General features: G+C 42.1%; 1 protein-coding gene across 1 annotated transcript in view; it reads right to left on the reverse strand.

Annotated features, from left to right (window-relative positions):
* Positions 1-5658: 5658 nt before the first annotated feature.
* Positions 5659-21944, reverse strand: part of LOC135507727 (uncharacterized) — a 30519-nt gene continuing 14233 nt past the window's right edge. The window contains exons 4-8 of the mRNA XM_064927329.1: positions 19849-20010; positions 19378-19489; positions 19087-19205; positions 8682-8793; positions 5659-8393 (exon numbers count right to left, since the gene is read on the reverse strand). Of these exons, the coding sequence (XP_064783401.1) occupies positions 7393-8393; positions 8682-8793; positions 19087-19205; positions 19378-19489; positions 19849-20010 (1506 nt within the window). The 3' untranslated portion in view covers positions 5659-7392. The remainder of the gene's footprint in view (positions 8394-8681; positions 8794-19086; positions 19206-19377; positions 19490-19848; positions 20011-21944) is intronic.

Consider the following 21944-nt stretch of genomic DNA (forward strand, 5'->3'; position numbering starts at 1 on the left):
CTTGGAGGATGGAACCCCTTCTCTCAAAACTCCCTATACATTTTCTGCACTAAAATCTCTCACACCCAAATATTTATCTGCTGCTGCAACTACCACATCTATCTTCTGTGATTTCTACTCCATCAGTGCAGTGTGGTTGATCAACATGTCTATAAAAGTAGGAAGTCCAACCAAAATCTCATACTCTCTGGATCTCTCCCTTTAGGCCTACTCACTAGGGGGCTCCCAGTCAAATCACTCACCTCTACTCTCGTCCCTGCCTCAGCATAGGAAACTTTCCTCCCAACTCGAACTCTGGCAATCTCAATTTGTCTCTGAGGGCGCTTTGGATCCCCAGCTGCATGAGCGCCCCCACAGTTGACATACAATGCTTTCTCTATCCCAACTGTACACTCCTTATGACTATTCCCTCCTACACATTTCTCACATTGTGTGATATCCCTTCTACACACTGATGCAACATGTTTGAATCCTTGGCACCTAAAGAACCGTAGCGGGCTCGGAACATAGGCCCTCATAGAATAGCAAATATAACCTAACCTGACCGTATCAGGTAGAAACTCTTGTCAAAGCTCAACAAGACAGACGATATTCTCAGTCTCACCATTGCCACCAGGTCTCACCAAATAGAGGGCGTCACAAAATCCACAAATATAATTTTTCCTTTGATCCACCTCTACACGCAACACTACCCCACTGATCACCCCTTTGAGCGGCTCCCTGTTCCAGAGAGCAAAGCATGACACAGGTTGAGCGCTGAGCAGCGAAGCATCCGCTTCCTCTGGGTGGAGGATGCACACAAAAAAATCACACCAGTCCAAAATCTATTCCGGTAGGCTTCACAAGGCAAATATTGTAAGTCTCTACCACTTAATTCTGGTCTACCTCACCACTGCTAATGTTTTTTTTGGGGAAGGGGGTGTTATATAAAAGAGGGACAGTATATTTTTTATGAATAGATTAGACCAATTCAGAGGGGAAATATAGTTACACTTCAATGACAATATTTTGTGTATGCCAGCACACTAAAAAACAAGTCTGTTTCATGTGAGAAAGATGCTCAACTGAGGGACTTAGTAATCCAAAAAACCCTCTAACCCTAAGACACTGAACATGATAACTATAATATGTCAGCTAAAGAATGGTTCCCAGATATCTCCTGTTTACATATTAAGCCACACTGCTATGATTTCTCCCCGTTGTGAACACTCCTATGTCTGAAAAGGTTACTCAGGAAGGAGAAGCTCTTGTAACACAGTTTGCACTTGAAGGGCCTCTCCTTGGTGTGAACGGTCTGGTGGCTCTTCACATAAGTCGCCTCAGTGAAGCGCTTCCCACATGTGGGGCAGGCATACGGCTTGTCAGCATCCGTCCTAATGCCCAGCTTCCCACGTTGTGACCCAATGACGTCAGAGGAGGTAGAAGCAGGAGCCACCACCCTCAGGTGGTTAGTCTTTGGGCTCCCTCCATGACCTCTAGTCATTGTTTGGGTGTTGTTAGGATTGTGTGATGTGTTATAGGCTAGGTACCTCTTGTGGTGAATGTCCATCCTGACCCTGTCCGTATTGGACCCAGGTCCAGGCTTTCTATGAACCCAGTCACAAGATGAGATCCTGAAGGAGAAGACAGCCTTGCTGATAGACTACCTCTCTGTTCATCATGGATACTGTGGTGTTTGTATCATAGGAACAGGAAGTTCTATCTCTATCAGACCCAGGCCCTGCTTCATCCCTGCACTGAGACTGTGAAGAGAATGGTCTGGGCTGCAGACTGGATCCTTGACTGGAGCCTCGGTCAGGGAGGTATTTCTTACAGAATAAATATGAAAAGCATATGCATAAACATGGTAGCAATTAAAATTGGAACAGTTAGGAGCTGATAGGAACATTAACAGACCAAAGTTGAGAACACAACATTTCACGTGATACAAGACTGAGTCCCAAAATCACTATTTTTACATTTACTGCACTTTTCACCACATTTGTTGATAATGAAATCTGAAAATACTCTGGATACATTCATTAACATGATAAGAATATTCCTGGAAAATGTGGGGTAGGTGCAACAGAAGACCAAAAAATGACAAGGGTTTAAGTGAGGGCTAACTGGTGACACCTCTCCAAAGTGTGCACAGTTCCTAAGTAATTTCATGACACAAAGTCTTCAACTATCAGGTGTTTTTTTGAGCTCTTAGCTGTGCCATTGAGGAACTAGAGCAAACAGACTTGTAGTTGTTTTGTTTGGAACACAGCCCTGCATCCCCGACATCACACAATTACTGTTGTTTACACTATCCACAAACAGCCCATTATAAATTTCAGTCTGGGTCAGGTAAGCATCATTTGAAAGCTTGTTCTATTGCCAACCTGAGGTACAATCTTAGTGTTAAGGTTTCACAGGGCAATTCAGAGAAACGGGTTGTAATTGTATAGATATAGAAAGGAGTCGGGTGCATTCAAGTGTGTGTTTCGTGACAAATTTTCTTCACAATAGACAGTCTCATTCTGTTCAGAACAACCCAGGGTATGATGCCATGTCATCTAGTAAATGTACATCAAACATAGTGACCATAAATGTTCACAGTGTTTATGACATGAATTTGATGACATGGAAATGTGAAGAGCACGTCTGGACTCACAGGTTTTTGACTTGCAAGTATGACATCAAAGCAGTATTTATTATAATCCTCAACGTCTCATCTTTCAGAATACATTGAGACCTCTTAATTTACAGCATTTCCCTCAGAAAACAAAACATCTGTAAAAGTTGCCCAATTAGAGGGAGGGATGGGGGCAACTTCTTGTCGCGTGTGGTGCTCAAGTTCAGAACAGCTGTCATTCAAAACCCATCCAGCGCTGTGAAGCACAGAGCCTGAGCTCTTGACGTCATTTACAGCATTTTACTGTACAGACAATGCTTATCATTTTTTTTGTTTACCCCCTTTTTCGTAATATCCAATTACGATCTTGTATCATCGCTCCAACTCCACAACGGGCTCTGGAGAGCTGAAGGTCAAGTCAAGCGTCCTCCGAAACATGACCCACCAAACTGTGCTTCTTAACACCCGCCCGCTTAACCCAGAGTCACCTGCACCAATGTGTCGGAGGAAACACCACTCAACTGACAACCGAGGTCAGCCTGCAGGCGCCCGGCCTGCCACAAGGAGTCGCTAGAGCGCGATGAGCCAAGTAAAGCCCCCCGGCCATCACACCAACCATCACCATATCATCTACTCTGCCTTTTCATACTCATTCTTTCCTCAGTTCACCTCATCTAGTTTCCTACTGCATCCAAATACAACAGAATTAACTACAAACAAACTAACTAGTAATACATTACATGTTTAGTTTATATGATGCACATGCATCAGCTACTCTGCCTGGGGTCCACATAAAACATACAAATACATGACAAAGTACAGAACCGTAATAGACAAGAACTAGTTATTACATTCAACAAAAACAAAAAATGAAAATGTAAGAATTAGGTGCCTTCTGAAAGTGTTCAGACCCCTTGACCTTTCCCACATTGTTACATTACAGCCTTATTCTGAAATTGATTCAATTGTTTTTTCCGCTCATCAATCTGTACACAATACCCCATAATGACAAAGCAAAAATAGGTTTTTAGAATGATTTGCTAATTTATTAAAAATAAAAAATGTAAATATTCAGACCCTTTACTCAGTACTTTGTTGAAGCACCTTTGGCAGCAATTGCATTATTGAGTCTTCTTGGGTATGACGCTACAAGCTTGGCACACCTGTATTTGGGGAGTTTCTCCAATTATTCTCTAGTGGAGATCCTCTCAAGCTCTGTCAGGTTGGATGGAGAGCGTTGCTGCACAGCTATTTTCAGGTCTCTCCAGAGATGTTAGATCGGGTTCAAGTCCAGGCTCTGGCTGGGCCACTCAAGGACATTCAAAGACTTGTCCCAAAGCGTGACTTGGCTGTGTGCTTAGAGTCATTGTCCTGTTGGAAGGTGAACCTTCGCCCCAGTTTCAGTCCTGAGTGCTCTGGAGCAGGTTTTCATCAAGGATCTCCGTACTTTTCTCAGTTTATCTTTGTCTCGATCCTGACTAGTCTCCCAGTCTCTTGCCGCTGAAAAATATCTCCACAGCATGATGCTGCCACCACAATGCTTCACCGTAGGGATGGTGCCAGGTTTCCTCCAAGCGGGCTGTCATGTGCTTTTTACTGAGGAGTGGCTGCTGTCTGGCCACTCTACCATAAAGGCCTGATTGGTGGAGCGCTGCAGAGATGGTTGTCCTTCTGGAAGGTTCTCCCCCCGATTGCTCAGTTTGGCCGGGCGGCCAGCTCTAGGAAGAGTCATGGTGGTTCTAAACTTCTTCCATGTAAGAATAATGAAGGCCACTGTGTCCTTGGGGAACTTCAATGCTACAGAAATATTTTGGTACCCTTCCTGTCTCGGAGCTCTACGGACAATTCCTCCAACCTCATATGTTGCCTTTTCAAAACAGGTCCAATCAATTTAATTTACCAATGGTGTCCTTCAATCAAGTTGTAGAAGCCACTTGTGTGGGTTGTAGACTCTGTCTCATGCTACCACTAGAGTGAAAGCACCGCCAGCATTCAAAAGTGATCAAAACATCAGCCAGGAAGCATAGGAACTGAGAAGTGGTCTGTGGTCACCACCTGCAGAACCACTCCTTTATTGGGGGTGTCTTGCTAATTGCCTATAATTTCCACCTGTTGTCTATTCCATTTGCACAACAGCATGTGACATGTATTGTCAATCAGTGTTGCTTCCTAAGTGGACAGTTTGATTTCACAGAAGTGTGATTGACTTGGAGTTACATTGTGTTGTTTAAGTGTTCCCTTTATTTTTTTGAGCAGTGTATATTTTTGAACCCTTATTTAACTAGGCAAGTCAGTTAAGAACAAATTCTTATTTACAATGACGGCCTACACCAGCCAAACGCTGACAACGCTAAGCCAATTGTGCACCGCCCTATGGGACTCTCAATCATGGCCGGTTGTGATACAGCCTGGATTCAAACCAGGGTGTCTGTAGTGATGCCTCGAGCACTGAGATGCAGCACCTTACACCGCTGCGCCACTCGGGAGGCCAAATATGACTTGACCATGATAACTGACCATCCAATGTTACTCCTAGGAGTTCAACTTCTTCATCTCGTTCAATGGTCACACCCTTTATGCACAACTTCAGTTGAGGTTTAGGTCCCAGGGAATGCTTTGAACCAAATACAATGCTTTTGGTTGTAGATGTATTTATGACCAGTTTATTTTTAATTACCCATTCTGACACTGACTAACTACTTGTGAAGAGTCTCAGTGGCTGTAGGTACTGGCTGTAGGTGCCGATGTGTAGAGTGTGCAATCATCAGCATACATTGTCATTTTAGACAAGTGGCAAATAATTTGTAAAAATTGAGTAACGGCCCAAGGCAACTGCCCTGAGGGATACCGCACTGTACATATCTGATGTTAGAGAAACTACCATTGAAGAATACTCTCTTGAGTTCTATTGGATAAGTAACTCTGATGTAGTAACTGTGATGGCAGGTGATGTAAAGCCATAACAAGTGAGGTTTTTCAATAACAAATCATGATCAATAACATAAAATGCAACATTGAAATCTAATAAATCTAATACAGCTCCAAATATCATCTTATTATCCATTTATTTTAGCCAAACATCAGTAATCTGAGTCATCTGAGTCATTGTAGTAAGTTTAATGCCTTTCCCTATATGCATGCTGAAGGTCAGTAGGTAACTTGTTTTTTAAAGAATATACTGACAAAAAATATAAACGCAATTGTAAATTGTTGCTCCCATTTCTCATGAGCTGGAATAAAAGATCCCAGAAATGTTACATAGGCACAAAAAGTTTATTTCTCTCAAATGTTGTGCAAAAATGTGTTTACATCCCTGTTAGTGAGCATTTCTCCTTTGCCATGGCATATCAAGAACCTTGTGCGTGGGACAATAAAAGGCATCTCACACAACACAATGCCACCAATGTCTCAAGTTTTACAGGGAGCTTGCAATTGGCATGCTGACTGCAGGAATGTCCACCAGAGCTGTTGCCGGAGAATTGACTGTTCGTTTCTCTACCAAAAACCTGCCTACGTCGTTTTTAAAGAATTAGGCAGTACGTCCAACTTCCCTCACGACTCGCAGACCACGTGTAAACACACGAGCCACATCCGGCTGCTTCACCTGCGGGATGGTCTGAGACCAGCCACCTGGACAGCTGATTAAACTGTGGGTTTGCACAACTGAAACATTTCTGCACAAATTGTCAGAAAACGTCTCAGGGAAGCTCATCTGCATGCACGTCATCCTCACCAGGGTCTTGACCTGACTGCAGTTCGGCCTCTTAACCGACTTCAGTTGGCAAATGCTCACCTTCGATTGGCCACTGGCACCCAGGAGAAGTGTGCTCTTCATGGATAAATTCTGGTTTCAACTGTACCGGGCAGATGGTGTGGGAGAGCGGTTAGTTGATGTCAACGTTGTGAACAGAGTCTCCAATTAGGGTGTAATCAGCCAACAATGTCTCTGGATTTTCCCTCAGCAATTTTAGTATGTGATGCGGTTAATAATGTTCAGAGTTTTTTTCTGCTAGTAGATCAAATGGAATATGCCAAGCTTCTGCTTCTGTTGCCATTGTTATTTTTAGAATTTGAGTATTGATGCATGTCAGTGGAGGCTGGCGGGAGGAGGTATAGGAGGACCAACTCATTGTAATGGCTGGAATGGAATAAAAGGAACGGAGTCTAACATGATTTCCATATGTTTGATACCGTTCCATATATTCCATTCCAGCCATGACAATGAGCCTGTCCTTCTATAGCTCCTCCCACCAGCCTCCACTGACATGCATGTAACGGTTTTAAATAATGCACTATTTATAATGAAAATATAATGCTATTAGTTGTGTAATTAACACTGTACACACCAATTACATTGTCCAGAACAATCCTACCTCTCTTTTGTGTGTTTTTGTTTGTTGGTTGACTTTCTAATGTCTTGTACTGTCTTTCCTTTAGAAATCCTCCAAATCAATTTATTTTTTCTGTTGGTTTTATCCTCTATTTCTCCTCTATCTTCTCTTGTCCTGATGCCCTAGTCCCTCAATCTTGCCCTTGTTGCATTCTTGCCAGATGATCAAGGTGACTTAGTAGACTATCTAGTCTTTAGAGCCAGGTTGATCATTCTCTCAAAAACAAACAATCTGCTCAAAGGAAAAACATCTACTAACATATCCAGATGTGGAGAACACAGCACTGCATTGAAACAACCAAACTGTTCACTAAATACAAAATAATTTAACAAAAAGAATAACATTTTACAAGGAGCTCTCCCTAACTGCTGCTGCTCAGTTAGATTATGATGTCACTATACTCTATACATGGGCCGTGTGCATTTTCTGCTGGTGTATCCTGAGGCAGCTCCTCTCTGAGAACCTCTTCCCGCACTGCGTACAGGCAAACGTACTCTCTCCTGTGTGGACCTTCAGGTGCATCTTCAGCCGCTGCTGGCGGGAGAACCTCTTCTCACACTGGGTACAGCTGTATGGTTTCTCCCCTGTGTGGACCTTTTGGTGCCTCTTCAGGTTGAATGAGTGGGAAAAACTGGCCCGGCACAGGTGGCAGCTGAATGGTTTCTCCCCTGTGTGCATCCTCTGGTGCCTCTTCAGACTGGATGAGTGTGAAAAACTGGCCTGGCAAAGGTGGCAGCTGAATGGTTTCTCTCCTGTGTGTATCCTCTTGTGGATCTCCACCTGTTTGGGGAAACTGAAGGCTTTCCCACAGAATGAACACGGGTAGTGCTTCTCTTTGCCACCGTATCTACTGATAGCATTACTACTACTGTCATTAGTCATCGGGCTTGTGTAGCCATTTAGTGTTGAGGCACTGGCATTGTCCGAGGTCTGGTTTAACATTAGGAGAGTGTGAGGAGGACGAAGGCCAGGGAGAGTCTGTGTTGTCACAGGGTCCATGTTCCAGTTGATAGATCCTATAGAAGGCAGGCTGAAGGCAGCACCTGTTAGGGGGTTAACCTGAGGTACCATCAGTCTCTCTGAATCACAACTATAGGAGCAGGACGGAGCGTCGATAGCCGAGTCTGTGTCTGTTCTCTCCAGCCGCATACGGACACCTCCCCGACCCTGCAGACCAAATCTACACCTCGCCCTGGTCTCAGCCAGTCTGTTGTCATAGAGACTAAGTTTGGATGTTGCTTTGCTTTCGGCTGTCTGTATCTGATTATGGTTAACAGTGTTGTTCCCTAGCCCAGGGATGAGGACACTGTCCCATCCAATGACCTCCGCTTGGCCATTGGCTGCACACGTCTGGGAATCCAAGATGGCCGCCCAGTCTCCTCTGTTATCCTCCAGCCAACCACCTGCAGGAAGAGGTTAGATTTTTTTTGTTGATTTTTTTGTTGTTGTCAATAACCTGGTCAAGTTAATTTATTATGTCTGCGTTTGTATGCAAACATAAGTTGTCCTGATTTCATTTTATGAATGAAGAAGAACAAAACAATTGTCAGGTGCATTACTGTATGTAGACTATATGCATTGTTTTATGTCAGATAGTGAGACGATCCCTCCAGCACTGATGAGGGATGAGCCTTGCATAGAAGCGATGCTACCTGTTGGAAGACAATGTGCTATATGCATTTCTCCCTTACCTTGCTCCACCATTTTTTGTCCACTCTGCAGATCAATGCTCTCTGGTCCGCCTTCCATTGTCTTTTCTTTTACCAGCAGCAGATCAGGCTTCCCATCCTCCATGTCTACTGACTGTAAGAGATACAGAGTGAGAGGATGTTGGATCAAGAAATCTGATATGAGCACCCTGCTATGGAGCATCTTCTGATTGGACAGTGAAGGAAGGCTATGAGTACAATTCAAACATGTTTGCTGATTTGATACTATGCAGAGATGCTAGTTTGCTTTGATTAGATAAGATGAGGTCTTATCTGCACTATCTGCTCTAGATTCTAAGAAATCTTTAGGCGCTGACAATCTGGATCCATATGTACTCAGGTGTGCAGCATCTATTATTGCTGGTGTAGTGACGCACATTTTTAATCAAACATTTGTCATGGGAAAGATTCCTAAATCTTGGAAAACAGCTTTTGTTTTACCACTCCTCAAGGGAGGTGATGGTAGTGAATTGGATAATTATCGGCCCATCTCTAAGCCCTCCTGATCGGGTAAACTTCTAGAGTCATTGGTGAATAGGCAACTACAATCTTTTTTAACTGTTAACAATACTCTTTCTAGTAATCAATCTGGCTTCATTTACGTGTTGTAAATGAAATTACTAATGCCCTAGATAATATAAAGTACTGTGCCGCCTTGTTCATAGATTTATCTAAAGCTTTTGGCACTGTAGACCATGCAATACTTTTGGGTAAGCTGTCGTCAATAGGACTGGGCCTGGATGTCTGTCGTTGGTTTCATGACTATCTAAAGGATAGAAGTCAGGCTGTTAGAGTCGACGGCATCCAGTCAGAGCCATTGGAGTTGGTTAAAGGGGTCCCACAAGGTTCTATACTTGGTCAATTACTGTTCACTCTCTACATAAACAATATCGGTGATGAGATAAGAAAGAGTCAAATTCATTTATATGCTGATGACTGTCATGTACTCTCGCTTCAACGGCTGACCAAGCATTATCACTATTAGAGACAGATTTTAAGATATTACAAGGGTCTTTTATACAGCTGAAACTTGTTTTAAATGCAAAGAAAACACATTTTATGATTTTTAATAGGTTCAAAAAGTTGGTTGAAAATACACTTGCACTTACGAGCTTAGATGGTTCTCAAATTAATCAGGTCTCTGCATATAAATACTTAGGGATATGGTTAGATGATAAACTGTCTTTTAAAATGCGTATTGACGAACTTTGTAAACGGCTAAAAATCAAGCGAGGCTTCCTCTATAGAAACAGGACATGCTTGTCCTCTACAAATAGAAGACAAATTGTGCAAGCTACTTTTATGTCTGTTATAGATTATGTGGATATTATTTACATGCATGCTACGGCATCAACACTTAAATTGCTGGATTCTACTTAGAATTGTGCACTTAGGTTTATTACGGGTGCTAGCTACAGAACTCACCACTGTGTTTTATATCATAATGTGGGTTGGACTTCGCTGTCCGTGAGACGAGAACAACATGCTCTCGTGTTTGTCTATAAAGCACTTCTGAATAAACTACCTTCTTATTTATCATCACTCATCAATATTGGAATTATAATTCCTAAAACCAGGTCTCAAGCATGGATTACAGTTGAGGCCCATGCGATTTCCACAGAGTTGGGTATGACTGCCTTTTCCTGTTACGCTCCTTGCCTATGGAATAGCCTGCAGACTCAACTTAAAACTTGAGACTCTTGTCCCCCTGTTGCTCATTTTAAATATTTATTGGAGCATTTTTATTTTTGTATTGCTTCTAACTGTTTCGGGGAATGCAAGTTCTTGTGCTGTTAGTAGAATAATCTAGTTTCAATGCATTTTTATTACGCAAAGAAAAAGCCTTCAACTACACCACATGGCCAAAAGTATGTAGACACCCCTTCAAATCAGTGGATTTAGCTATTTCAACCACACCCGTTGCAGGTGTATAAAATCAAGCACACAGCCATGCAATCTCCATACACAAACATTGGCAGTAGATTGGCATCACTGAAGAGTTCAGTGACATTCAACATGGCACCATCGTAGTATGCCACCTTTTACAACAAGCAAGTTAGTCAAATTTCTGCCCTGCTAGAGCTTCCCCGGTCAACTGTAAGTGCTGTTTGTGTTATTTACTTATAAAAACAAATTTGAGGGGTAGATCAGCTTTAATATTGCAGCTCGATTCTAGCTTCCATAAATGTAATTGTCCGCATGATTTCCAATCGCCTATATATATTTGTTGAAATATATATATATCCAGTTGGGAGAACAAGCATTTGATACACTGCCGATTTTGAAGCTTTTCCTACTTACAAAGCATGTAGAGGTCTGTCATTTTTATCATAGGTACACTTCAACTGTGAGAGACGGAATCTAAAACAAAAATCCAGAAAATCACATTGTATGATTTTTAAGTAATTACTAGGATTATCATTTGTTTTTGAACAGGACAATGACCCAACATACCTCCAGGCGGTGTAAGGGCTATTTGACCTCAACCAAATTGAGATGGTTAGGGATCAGTTGGACCGCAGAGTGAAGGAAAAGCAGCCAACAGGTGCTCAGCATATGTGGGAACTCCTTCAAGACTGTTGGAAAAGCATTCCAGGTGAAGCTTGTTGAGAGAATGCCAAGAGTGTGCAAAGCTGTCATCAAGGCAAAGCGTGGCTACTTTGAACAATCTAAAATCTAAAAGATTTTTTGGTTACTACATGATTCCATACAGTTGAAGTCGGAAGTTTACATACATTTAGGTTGGAGTCATTAAAACTTGTTTTTCAACCACTCCACAAATGTCTTGTTAACAAAGTAAAGTTTTGGCAAGTTGGTTAGGACATCTACTTTGTGCATGACACAAGTAATTTTTCCAACAATTGTTAACAGACAGATTATTTCACTTATAATTCACTGTATCACAATTCCAGTGGGTCAGAAGTTTACATACTAAGTTGACTGTGCCTTTAAACAGCTTGGAAAATTCCAGAAATGTATGTCATGGCTTTAAAAGCTTCTGATAGCCTAATTGAAATCATTTGAGTCAATTGGAGGTGTACCTGTGGATGTATTTCAAGGCCTCCCTTCAAACTCAGTGCCTCTTTGCTTGACATCATGGGAAAATCAAAAGAAATCAGCCAAGACCTCAGAAAAATAATTGTAGACCTCCACAAGTCTGGTTCATCATTGGGAGCAATTTCCAAACGCCTGAAGGTACCACGCTCATCTGTACAAACAATAGTACGCAAGTATAAACACCATGGGATCACGCAGCCGTCATACCGCTCAGGAAGGCGCTTTGTCTCCTAGAGATGAACGTACTTTGGAGTCCTATATCGACATAACCTGAAAGGCCGCTCAGCAAGGAAGAAGCCACTGCTCCAAAACCGCCATAAAAAAAGCCAGACTACGGTTTGCAACTGCACATGGGGACAAATATCGTACTTTTTGGAGAAATGTTCTCTGGTCTGATGAATTAAAAATAGAACTGTTTGGCCATAATGACCATCGTTGTTTGGAGGAAAAGGGGGAGGCTTGAAAGCAGAAGAACACCATCCCAAACGTAAATCACGGTGGTGGCAGCATCATGTTGTGGGTGTGCTTTGCTGCAGGAGGGACTGGTGCACTTCACAAAATTGATGGCATCATGAGGCTGGAAAATTATGTGGATATATTGAAGCAACATCTCAAGACATCAATCAGCAAGTTAAAGCTTGGTCACAAATGGGTCTTCCAAATGGACAATGACCCCAAGCATACTTCCGAAGTTGTGGCAAAATGGCTTAAGGACAACAAAGTCAAGGTATTGGAGTGGCCATCACAAAGCCCTGACCTCAATCCTATAGAAAATGTGTGGGCAGAACTGAAAAAGAGTGCGCGAGCAAGGTCTACAAACCTGACTCAGTTACGCCAGCTCTGTCAGGAGGAATGGGCCAAAATTCACTCAATTTATTGTGGGAAGCTTGTGGAAGGCTACCCCCAAACGTTTGACCCAAGTGAAACAATTTAAAGGCAATGCTACCAAATACACTCAATTTGTATGTAAACCCTCTGACCCACTGGGAATGTGATGAAAGAAATAAAAGCTGAAATTAATCATTCTCTCTACTATTATTCTGACGTTTCACATTCTTGAAATAAAGTGGTGATCCTAACTGACCTAAGACAGGTAATTTTTACTTGGATTAAATGTCAGGAATTGTGAAAAACTGAGTTTAAATGTATTTGGCTCGGTGTGTGTAAACTTCCGACTTCAACGGTTTGTGTTAATTCATAGTTTTGATGTCATCACTCTTATTCTACAAATGTAGAAAGTAGTAAAAATAAAGAAAAACCCTTGAATGAGTAGGTGTGTCCAAACGTTTGACTGGTACTATCCATACAGTGCACTCAGAAAGTCATCAGACCCCTTGACTTTTTCCACATTTTTACGTTACAGCCTTATTCTAAAATGTATTAAATATTTTTTTGTCCTCATCAATCTACACACAATACACCCCCCCCCCCCCCACACACACACACACCTTATTTTCGCACCATTGGTTAGAGCCTGTAAGTAAGCATTTCACTGTAAGGTCTACACCTGTTGTATTCGGTGCACATGACAAATAAACTTTGATTTGATCCTATTTCCAATGATCATCCTTGAGATGTTGTGATAAATTCATTTGATTGGACATGATTTTGAAAGGCACACACCTTTCTACATGAGGCCCCACATTTGGTAGTGTATGGCAGAGCAAAAACCAAGTCATGAGGTCAAAGGAATTGTCCGTAGACCTCAGAGACTGGATTGTGTCGAGGCACAGACCCGGGGAAGGGTACCAACATTTTTTCTGCAGCTTTGAAGGTCCCCAAAAACACAGTGGCCTCCATCATTCGTAAATGGAAGAAGTTTGGAACCACCAAGACTCTTCCTAGAGCTGGCCGCCTGGCCAAACTGAGCAATCGGAGAAGAACGGCCTTGGTCAGGGAGGTGACCAAGAACCCGATTGGTCACTCTGACAGAGCTCCAGAGTTCCTCTGTGGAAATGGGAGAACCTTCCAGAAGGACAACCATCTCTGCAGCACTCCACCAATCAGGCCTTTATGGTAGAGTGGCCACTCCTCAGTAAAAGGCACAAGACAGCCTGCTTGGAGTTTGCCAAAAGGCACAAAGGTCTCAGACGATGAGAAACAAGATTCTCTAGTCTGATGAAGCCAAGATTGAACTCTTTGGGCTGAACGCCAAGCATCATGTCTGGAGGAAACCTGGCAACCATCCCTACGGTAAAGCATGTTGGTGGCAGCATCATCCTGTGGGGATGTTTTTCAGGGACTGGGAGACGAGTCAGGATCAAGGGAAAGATGAACGGAGCAAAGTACAGAGAGATCCTTGATGGAAAAACTGCTCTAGAGCGCACAGGACCTCAGACTGGGGTGAATGTTCACCTTCCAACAGGACAACAAATCAAATCAAATTTTATTTGTCACATGCACCAAATACAACAGGTGTAGACCTTACAGTTAAACGCTTACTTACAAGCCCTTAACCAACAATGCTTTAAGAAGTAAAAAATATTTTTTTTGAAAGTTAAGAAGTCAGAAGTAGATAAGTAAAAAAATTATAAATAAATGTAACATAATTCAACAGCAGCAGTAAAATAACAATAGCGAGGCGGTGAAGTGAAATGAAAAAAATAACTTGTTAAAAAAAATGCAAGAAAATATTAAAAATTTAAAAGTGGTGCGTGCATATGTATTCACCCCCTTTGCTCTGAAGCCCCTAAATAAGATCTAGTGCAACCAATTACCTTCAGAAGTCACATAATTAGTTAAATAAAGTCCACCTGTGAGCAATCTCAGTGTCACATGATCTGTCACATGATCTCCTGTTCTAAAAGGCTCCAGAGTCTGCAACACCACTAAGCAAGGAGCACAACCAAGCAAGCGACACCATGAAGACCAAGGAGCTCTCCAAACAGGTCAGGGACAAAGTTGTGGAGAAGTACAGATCAGGGTTGGTTATAAAAAAAATATCAGAAACTTTGAACATCCCACGAAGCACCATTAACTGGTCAGAATTGAAGGAATGATGGATGGCGCTAAATACAGGGAAATTCTTGAGGGAAACCTGCTTCATTCTTCCAGAGATTTGAGACTGGGACGGAGGTTCACATTCCAGCAGGACAATGGACCTAAGCATACTGCTAAAGCAACACTCGAGTGGTTTAAGGGGAAACATTTAAAAGTCTTGGAATGGCCTAGTCAAAGCCCAGACCTCAATTCACTTGAGAATCTGTGGTATGACAAAGAATGCTGTACACCAGCAGAACCCATCCAACTTGGAGGAGCTGGAGCAGTTTTGCCTTGAAGAATGGGCAAAAATCCCAGTGGCTAGATGTGCCAAGCTTATAGAGACATTCCCCAAGAGACTTGCAGCTATAATTTCTGCAAAAGGTGGCTCTACAACGTATTGACTTTGGAGGGGGTGAATAGTTATGCACGCTCAAGTTCTGTTTTTTTTGTCTTATTTCTTGTCTCTTTCACCATAAAAAATATTTTGCGGTAGGCATGTTGTGTAAATCAAATGATCCAAACACCCCCAAAATCTATTTTAATTCCAGGTTGTAAGGCAACAAAATAGGAAAAATGCCAAGGGGGGTGAATACTTTCACAAACCACTGTACACTACCGTTCAAAAGTTTGGGTCACTTAGAAATGTCCTTGTTTTTGAAAGAAAAGTGAATTTTTTGGTCATTGAAATAACATCACTTTGATAAAAAAATACAGTGTAGACATTGTTAATGTTGTAAATGATTATTGTAGCTGGAAACGGTTGATTTTTTAAATGGAATATCTACATAGGCGTACAGAGGCCCATTATCAGCAACCATCACTACTGTTTTCCAATGGCACGTTGTGTTAGCTAATCCAAGTTTATAATTTTATATATACACATATTGTCACGACTTTGGCCGAAGTCGGCTCCTCTCCTTGTTCGGGCGGCGTTCGGCGATCGACATCACCGGCTTTCTAGCCATCGCCGCTCCCTTTTTCATATGTCCATTTGTTTTATCTTGTTCCATACACACCTGGTTTTCATTCCCCAATCAAGCTATATGTATTTAGTCCTCTGTTCCCCATCATGTCTTTGTGTGTAATTGTTCTTTGTTTATGGTGTATGTTCACGCGTGATACTTTTATAGTTTTGTTCCGTGTTTTTGGGCACTTATGTCATTTTTTGTGTGCCTATTGTTGAACGGAATAAAAGTGCGCATGTTTACTCTACTCTGCTCTCCTGCACCTGACTTTGCCTCCTTTACACCGCCATAACACATATAAAATACATATATAAATAAACAACTTAAATTTTTATTTATTTTACTCTATTATTTTCTACTAACCCTACTACCCCTCCCCTTATTTGGCGTAAACTAATGAACAACAACCTTTTAGTTTCTACTTCCAGCTTATAAATCCAAAAAAGTGCAAGAGATACTGTTGCATGTAGGTCTAAATTATTTATGGATTGTTCATTTAGAATGATGAAAAAACATTATTTTAAGAACTCCAAAGACTCCACAGCAATTGCACGTGGTGCAAGAAACACTGAATTGCTGCTTTTTTCTATCAACAAGACACCTGCTGGTAACTTTAAGCTGGTTAAGACGTCTCCTAAATACTGTATCTGTCAACTAGGCATGGCTCTTATCACTAAAGAGGCTTCACACATAGCTATTTATTTTTACCCATCAGAGTAAAATGTATATATTCTCAGCACTTATGACAAATATTCTACTCGGAGACGCTTTGTGAATACAGACCCTGATGTATACACAATTGTCCCAATGGAAGTCTCAGAATGAAAAGTCCCATTTTGTGTTTATTAAACATAAACAAGTTTTAAATACACAAGAAAACCACACATACACGTCTCAACAACATAAAAACGTAATGAACTTGAGAAATTTTCTCATTAACCCTTTACACTTGTGGACACTTGTCTATATGGAAAGGGCCATATTGAAATGTTTCCAACAGAATAAATATGTAAATGTACATGCATTACCATGGTAGCAGTTGAAAGAGAACACTTTGGTGTGATCATTTCCCCATGATCTCATAAAGGTGAGGACACAACAGTTCACCGGACAAGACTGAATCCAAACATGACACTTGATTTCATGTTCATTTTACTGGACTTTGCCACATTTGTTGATTACGAAATCTGAAAATACTCTGGATACATTCAGTAACATGATAATAATATTGGACAAATGGGGGTAGGTGCAACATAAGAACCAACAAATGACAAGGGTTTAAGTGAGGACGAAACTGGTGACTCCAAGTGGACACACACCTCTCTAAACCGTGCAGTTCCTACATAATAATGATCTTTTATGATTCAAGGAAAGAGCCTTCAAATATAAGGCGCTTTTTGAGCTCCCCTAGCTTCGATGTTGAGGAACTGAAGCAAGCACACATCTATTTATATTTATGTTCCCACCATAACACAATTACTATCGTTGTTTAAGCAATGCAAACATTTTCCATTATAAATCTCAATCTGGGTCAGATGAGCATCATTTTAAATCTTATTCTTTTCCCAACATGACTAGCTAAGTTACAAAACACGATCTTAGTGTATTCTTCTTTTTTGGGGTAGGCACAAAACTACCTCCATACATTGTTTTAATCAGCGCCAGTTACCTTCTGACAAGTCCTGTGACACTTATGGGGGTCGTAGAGCAAAACGGAGAACATCATGTTCGGGAGCGCCTCATCTTTCCATAGAGGTGTCATATTAGTTTGCAGGCAAAACCCTTCAGACACTACAGACTTTTTTTGTGAGAAGTGTTTTGGAATGATTGTAAACAAAAAGAGAGACTTTTTAGATTTCTTAAACAATCAAACTGTATTATTTCATTCCTGCAGTAATGGAGCTTGTCAACAAAAATGTGCACTTCACGTTTCACATTTGAAAACCTGTGTCATTTGCAGTACCAACGTTCATCATGTTTGATGTACAGTGACAAGGATGACATATGTCATACCCTGGGTTGTCCTGAACAGAATGAGCATGTTTGTCGTATTGTGAGGAAAATTTGAAGTGGAACACGCACTTGAATGCACTTATGACTCCATTCTATGCGCACCAAAATGCGTATCTGTTTGTCTAAAGTGCCTTATCAAAGCCTAACACTATAAGACCGTATTTTAGAACTTAGCAAGTCATGTTGGAAATATAATAAGCTTTCAAATGATGCCCACAGGAACCAGATTGAAATGTATAATGGAAAGTTCTTGCATTGCTTAAATGCCTTATATGTCACGCATTGTCTAGATGCAATATTCTACCCAAAAATATTCAACACTAAAATATGTTACTCTCGGTCCTCCAAATGCATCTGTAGAGATTTCCTGCTGACGACAATTAAAATTAATTGTCTTTAATGTAGGGTTTGATCTAAAAGTCAGAAGATATCGAGTGGAATGGTTACTTTCTTTGTTATAGAGTGGAATGGTTTTTCAGCTGGTGTATCCTGAGGTAGCTCTTCTCTGAGAACATCTTCCTGCAGTGCGTAGGAGGCCTCTATCCCGTTTGGACCTTCAGGTGCATCTTCAGCTGGTTCTGGCAGGAGAACTTCTTTTCACACTGGGGGCAGCTGTAGGATTACTCCCTTGTGTGGACCCTCTGGTGCCTCTTCAGGTGACCAGCCTGGGCGAAGCGCATGTGACACTGGGTACAGCTGAAGGGTTTCACCCCTGTGTGGATCCTCTGGTGCCTATTCAGGTTGGAGGAGTGGGAGAAACTAGCCTGGCAAAGGTGGCAACTGAATGGTTTCTCCCCCGTGTGCATTCTCTGGTGGATCTCCACCTGTTTGGGGAAACTGAAGGCTTTCCCACAGAATGAACACGGGAAGCGCTTCTCTTTGCCACCGGATCTGCTGATAGCGTTACTACCACTACTACTGTCATTTGTCAATGGGCTTGTGTAGCCATTTAGTGTTGATGCCCTGGCATTGTCTGTCTGGTTTAACATTAGGAAAGTGTGAGAAGGATGAAGGCCAGTGAGTGTCTGTGTTGTCGCATGGTCCATGTTCCAGTTGGTAGATCCTATTGAAGGATGGCTGAAGGCAGCACTTGTTAGGGAGTTAACCTGAGGCGCCATCAGTCTCTCTGAATCACAACTATAGGAGCAGGATGGAGCATCGCTAGCCGAGTCTGTGTCTGTTCTCTTCCGCCGCATACTGACACCTCCCCGTCCCTGCAGACCAAATCTATGCCTCGCCCCAGTCTCAGACAGTCTGTTGTTATGGAGATTAAGTTTGGTTGTTGTTTTGTGTTCGACTGTCTGTTTCTGGTTGTGGTTAACAGTGTTGTTCCCCAGCCCAGAGTTGAAGAAGCTGTCCCATCCACTGACCTCCACTATGTCGCTTCTAGTCCTGGCCTGCTCGGTGATGTCGTCCCCTGGGCCCTTGGCTGCACCAGTCTCAGAATCCAAGATGGCCACCCAGTCTCCGTTAGCCTCCAGCAAACCACCTGCAGGAAGCAGTTACAAAATACTTTACAAACATGGCAGAGAACTCTACATATGGAGTTTTTGTTTGACAATCACCTGGTCAAGTTCATACATTATAATTTGTTTAAAACAATAGCCAGGTGCACTTGAAGATCTATTACTGTATGTGGGCTATATGTCTTTCTCCCTTACCTTGCTCCCCCATCTGTAGTCCACTTAGCAGATTAATGCTCTCTGGTCCATCTTCTATTGTCTCCTCTTTGACCAGCAGCAGATCAGGCTTCCCATCCTTCATGTCTACTGACTGTAAGAGATACAGAGTGAGAGGATGTTGGATCAAGAAATCTGATATGAGCACCCTGCTATGGAGCATCTTCTGATTGGGCAATGAGGGATTGCTATGAGTACGATGCAAACATGTTAGTTGAATTGATTACTTGACACTAATGGTTTGATAATTCAAAGGCATGGTCTCACACTTCACACAAAATTAATCAAGATCTGGGCCAGTATCCACAAAGAGTCTCAGAGTAGAAGTGCTGATCAAGGATCAGCTCCTTACCTACAGTTTCATTCATTATGATCTATGATCAGCTCTGAGACACTTTGTGGATACGGGCCCTGAACTAATACCATTCAGACAGTAGTTCACAGTGGGCTCACCTCAGTGAGACTGTGTGTGGTCTTGTGCTGCTCAGCTGGTTCCTCTGTGGGTTCAGGAGGAGGTGTAGTCTGGTTGTCCTCCATGACCATGGTCCCCTCAGGGTTCTCCAGACCCTCTTCACACCCCTCCTCCTTCACCAGCAGCACCTCTGGACCCTCATCCTGGAAGAGGTGATACAGATTACACAGACATACACTCCCTCAGGTACATACACGTGCACAGATAATAACTTTCAACATGAGTGTTTATCCATCCCAGCTATATTTGAGTCCTATACTGTAGATACAGAATGACTTCATTATTGCTAAACCCATCATGGTGGACATAAATATGTTGTGGGTAAAAAAAGTCAGCTATCATAAGTTCTAAGTCCCCATCAGACAAACCTGACTAAACTATTTTGACGTGTACAGTTGGTGTTTGTTAGTGTGTGGGTATGTGTAGGTATTTTTAGTATTTGATTATAAAGCACTGTTGTGTGTATGCAGAATAGGGTGAGATCAGATGTGATGTATACTAAAGAGAGTCTTAATGAAAGCCTTAGAATGAAACGTCCCATTTTGTGTTTATTAAACATAAACAATTTGTAAATACACGATATGAAAACCACACATACACGTCTCAACAAAGAATCGTCATAATTTTCGCCTAATTTAAACAGGTTGGCAACTGCGACCTGGCCAAGATAAAGCATAACAGTTTGACACATACAACAACACAGAGTTACACATGGAATAAACAAAACATACAGTCAATAATGCAGTAGAAAAAAATAAAACAGAAAGTCTATATACATAGAGTGCAAATGAGGTAAGATAAGGGAGTTAAGGCAATAAATAGGCCATTGTGGCGAAGTAATTCAAATATAGCAATTAAACACTGGAATGGTAGATGTGCAGAAGATGAATGTGCAATTAGAGATACTGGGGTGCAAAGGAGCAAGATAAATAAATACAGTTTTGGGATGAGGTAGTTGGATGGGCTGTTTACAGATGAGCTATGTACAGGTGCAGTGATCTGTGAGCTGCCTTGATAGCTGGTGCTTAAAGCTTGTGAGGGAGATATGAGTCTCCAGCTTCAGTGATTTTTACAGTCTGTTCCAGTCATTGGCAGCAGAGAACTGGAAGGTAAGGCGGCCAAAGGAAGAATTGGCTTTGGGGGTGACCAGTGAGATACACCTGCTGGAGCGCGTGCTACAAGTGGGTGCTGCTATGGTGACCAGTGAGCCGAGATAAGGCGGGGCTTTACCTAGCAGAGGCTTGTAGATGACCTGGAGACAGTGGATTTGGCGGCGAGTATGAAGCGAGGGCCAGCCAACGAGAGCATACAGGTCGCAGTGGTGGGTAGTATATGGAGCTTTGGTGACAAAATGGATGGCACTGTGATAGACTGCATCCAATTTGTTGAGTAGAGTGTTGGAGGCTATTTTATAAATGACTGGAGATTGGAGATGTTTAATTTGAGTCTGGAAGGAGAGTTTACAGTCTAACCAGACACCTAGGTAGTTGTAGTTGTCCACATATAAGTCGGAGCCGTCCAGAGGTCTGGAGGTTAGTTAACACAGTGTCCAAAGAAGGGCCAGAGGTATACAGAATGGTGTCGTCTGCATAGACGTGGATCAGAGAATCACCAGCAGCTGGAGCGACATCATTGATGTAAACAGAGAAGAGAATCGGCCCGAAAATTGAACCCTGTGGCACCCCTATAGAGACTGCCAGAAGCCCGGACAACAGGCCCTCTGATTTGACACACTGAACTCTTTCAGATAAGTAGTTGGTGAACCTGGAGAGGCAATCATTTGAGAAATCAAGGCTGTTGAGTCTGCCAATAAGAATGTGGTGATTGACAGTCGAAAGCCTTGGCCAGGTTGATGAATACGGCCGCCCAAAAATGTCGCTTATCGATGACGTTTATGATATCATTTAGCACCCATGACCAGCTCTGAAACCAGATTGCATAGCGGAAGAATATACGGTGGGATTCGAAATGGTCGGTAATCTGTCTGTTAACTTGGTAAAGTGTATTAATTTTCTCATTAAAAGTGCCCAGGGAATTGTATTCTGCAGTTGAATGGAAGTAATGTACTAGGCATGTG

This window comes from Oncorhynchus masou, chromosome 21 (assembly GCF_036934945.1).
Source record: "Oncorhynchus masou masou isolate Uvic2021 chromosome 21, UVic_Omas_1.1, whole genome shotgun sequence".
Lineage (NCBI taxonomy): Eukaryota > Metazoa > Chordata > Actinopteri > Salmoniformes > Salmonidae > Oncorhynchus > Oncorhynchus masou.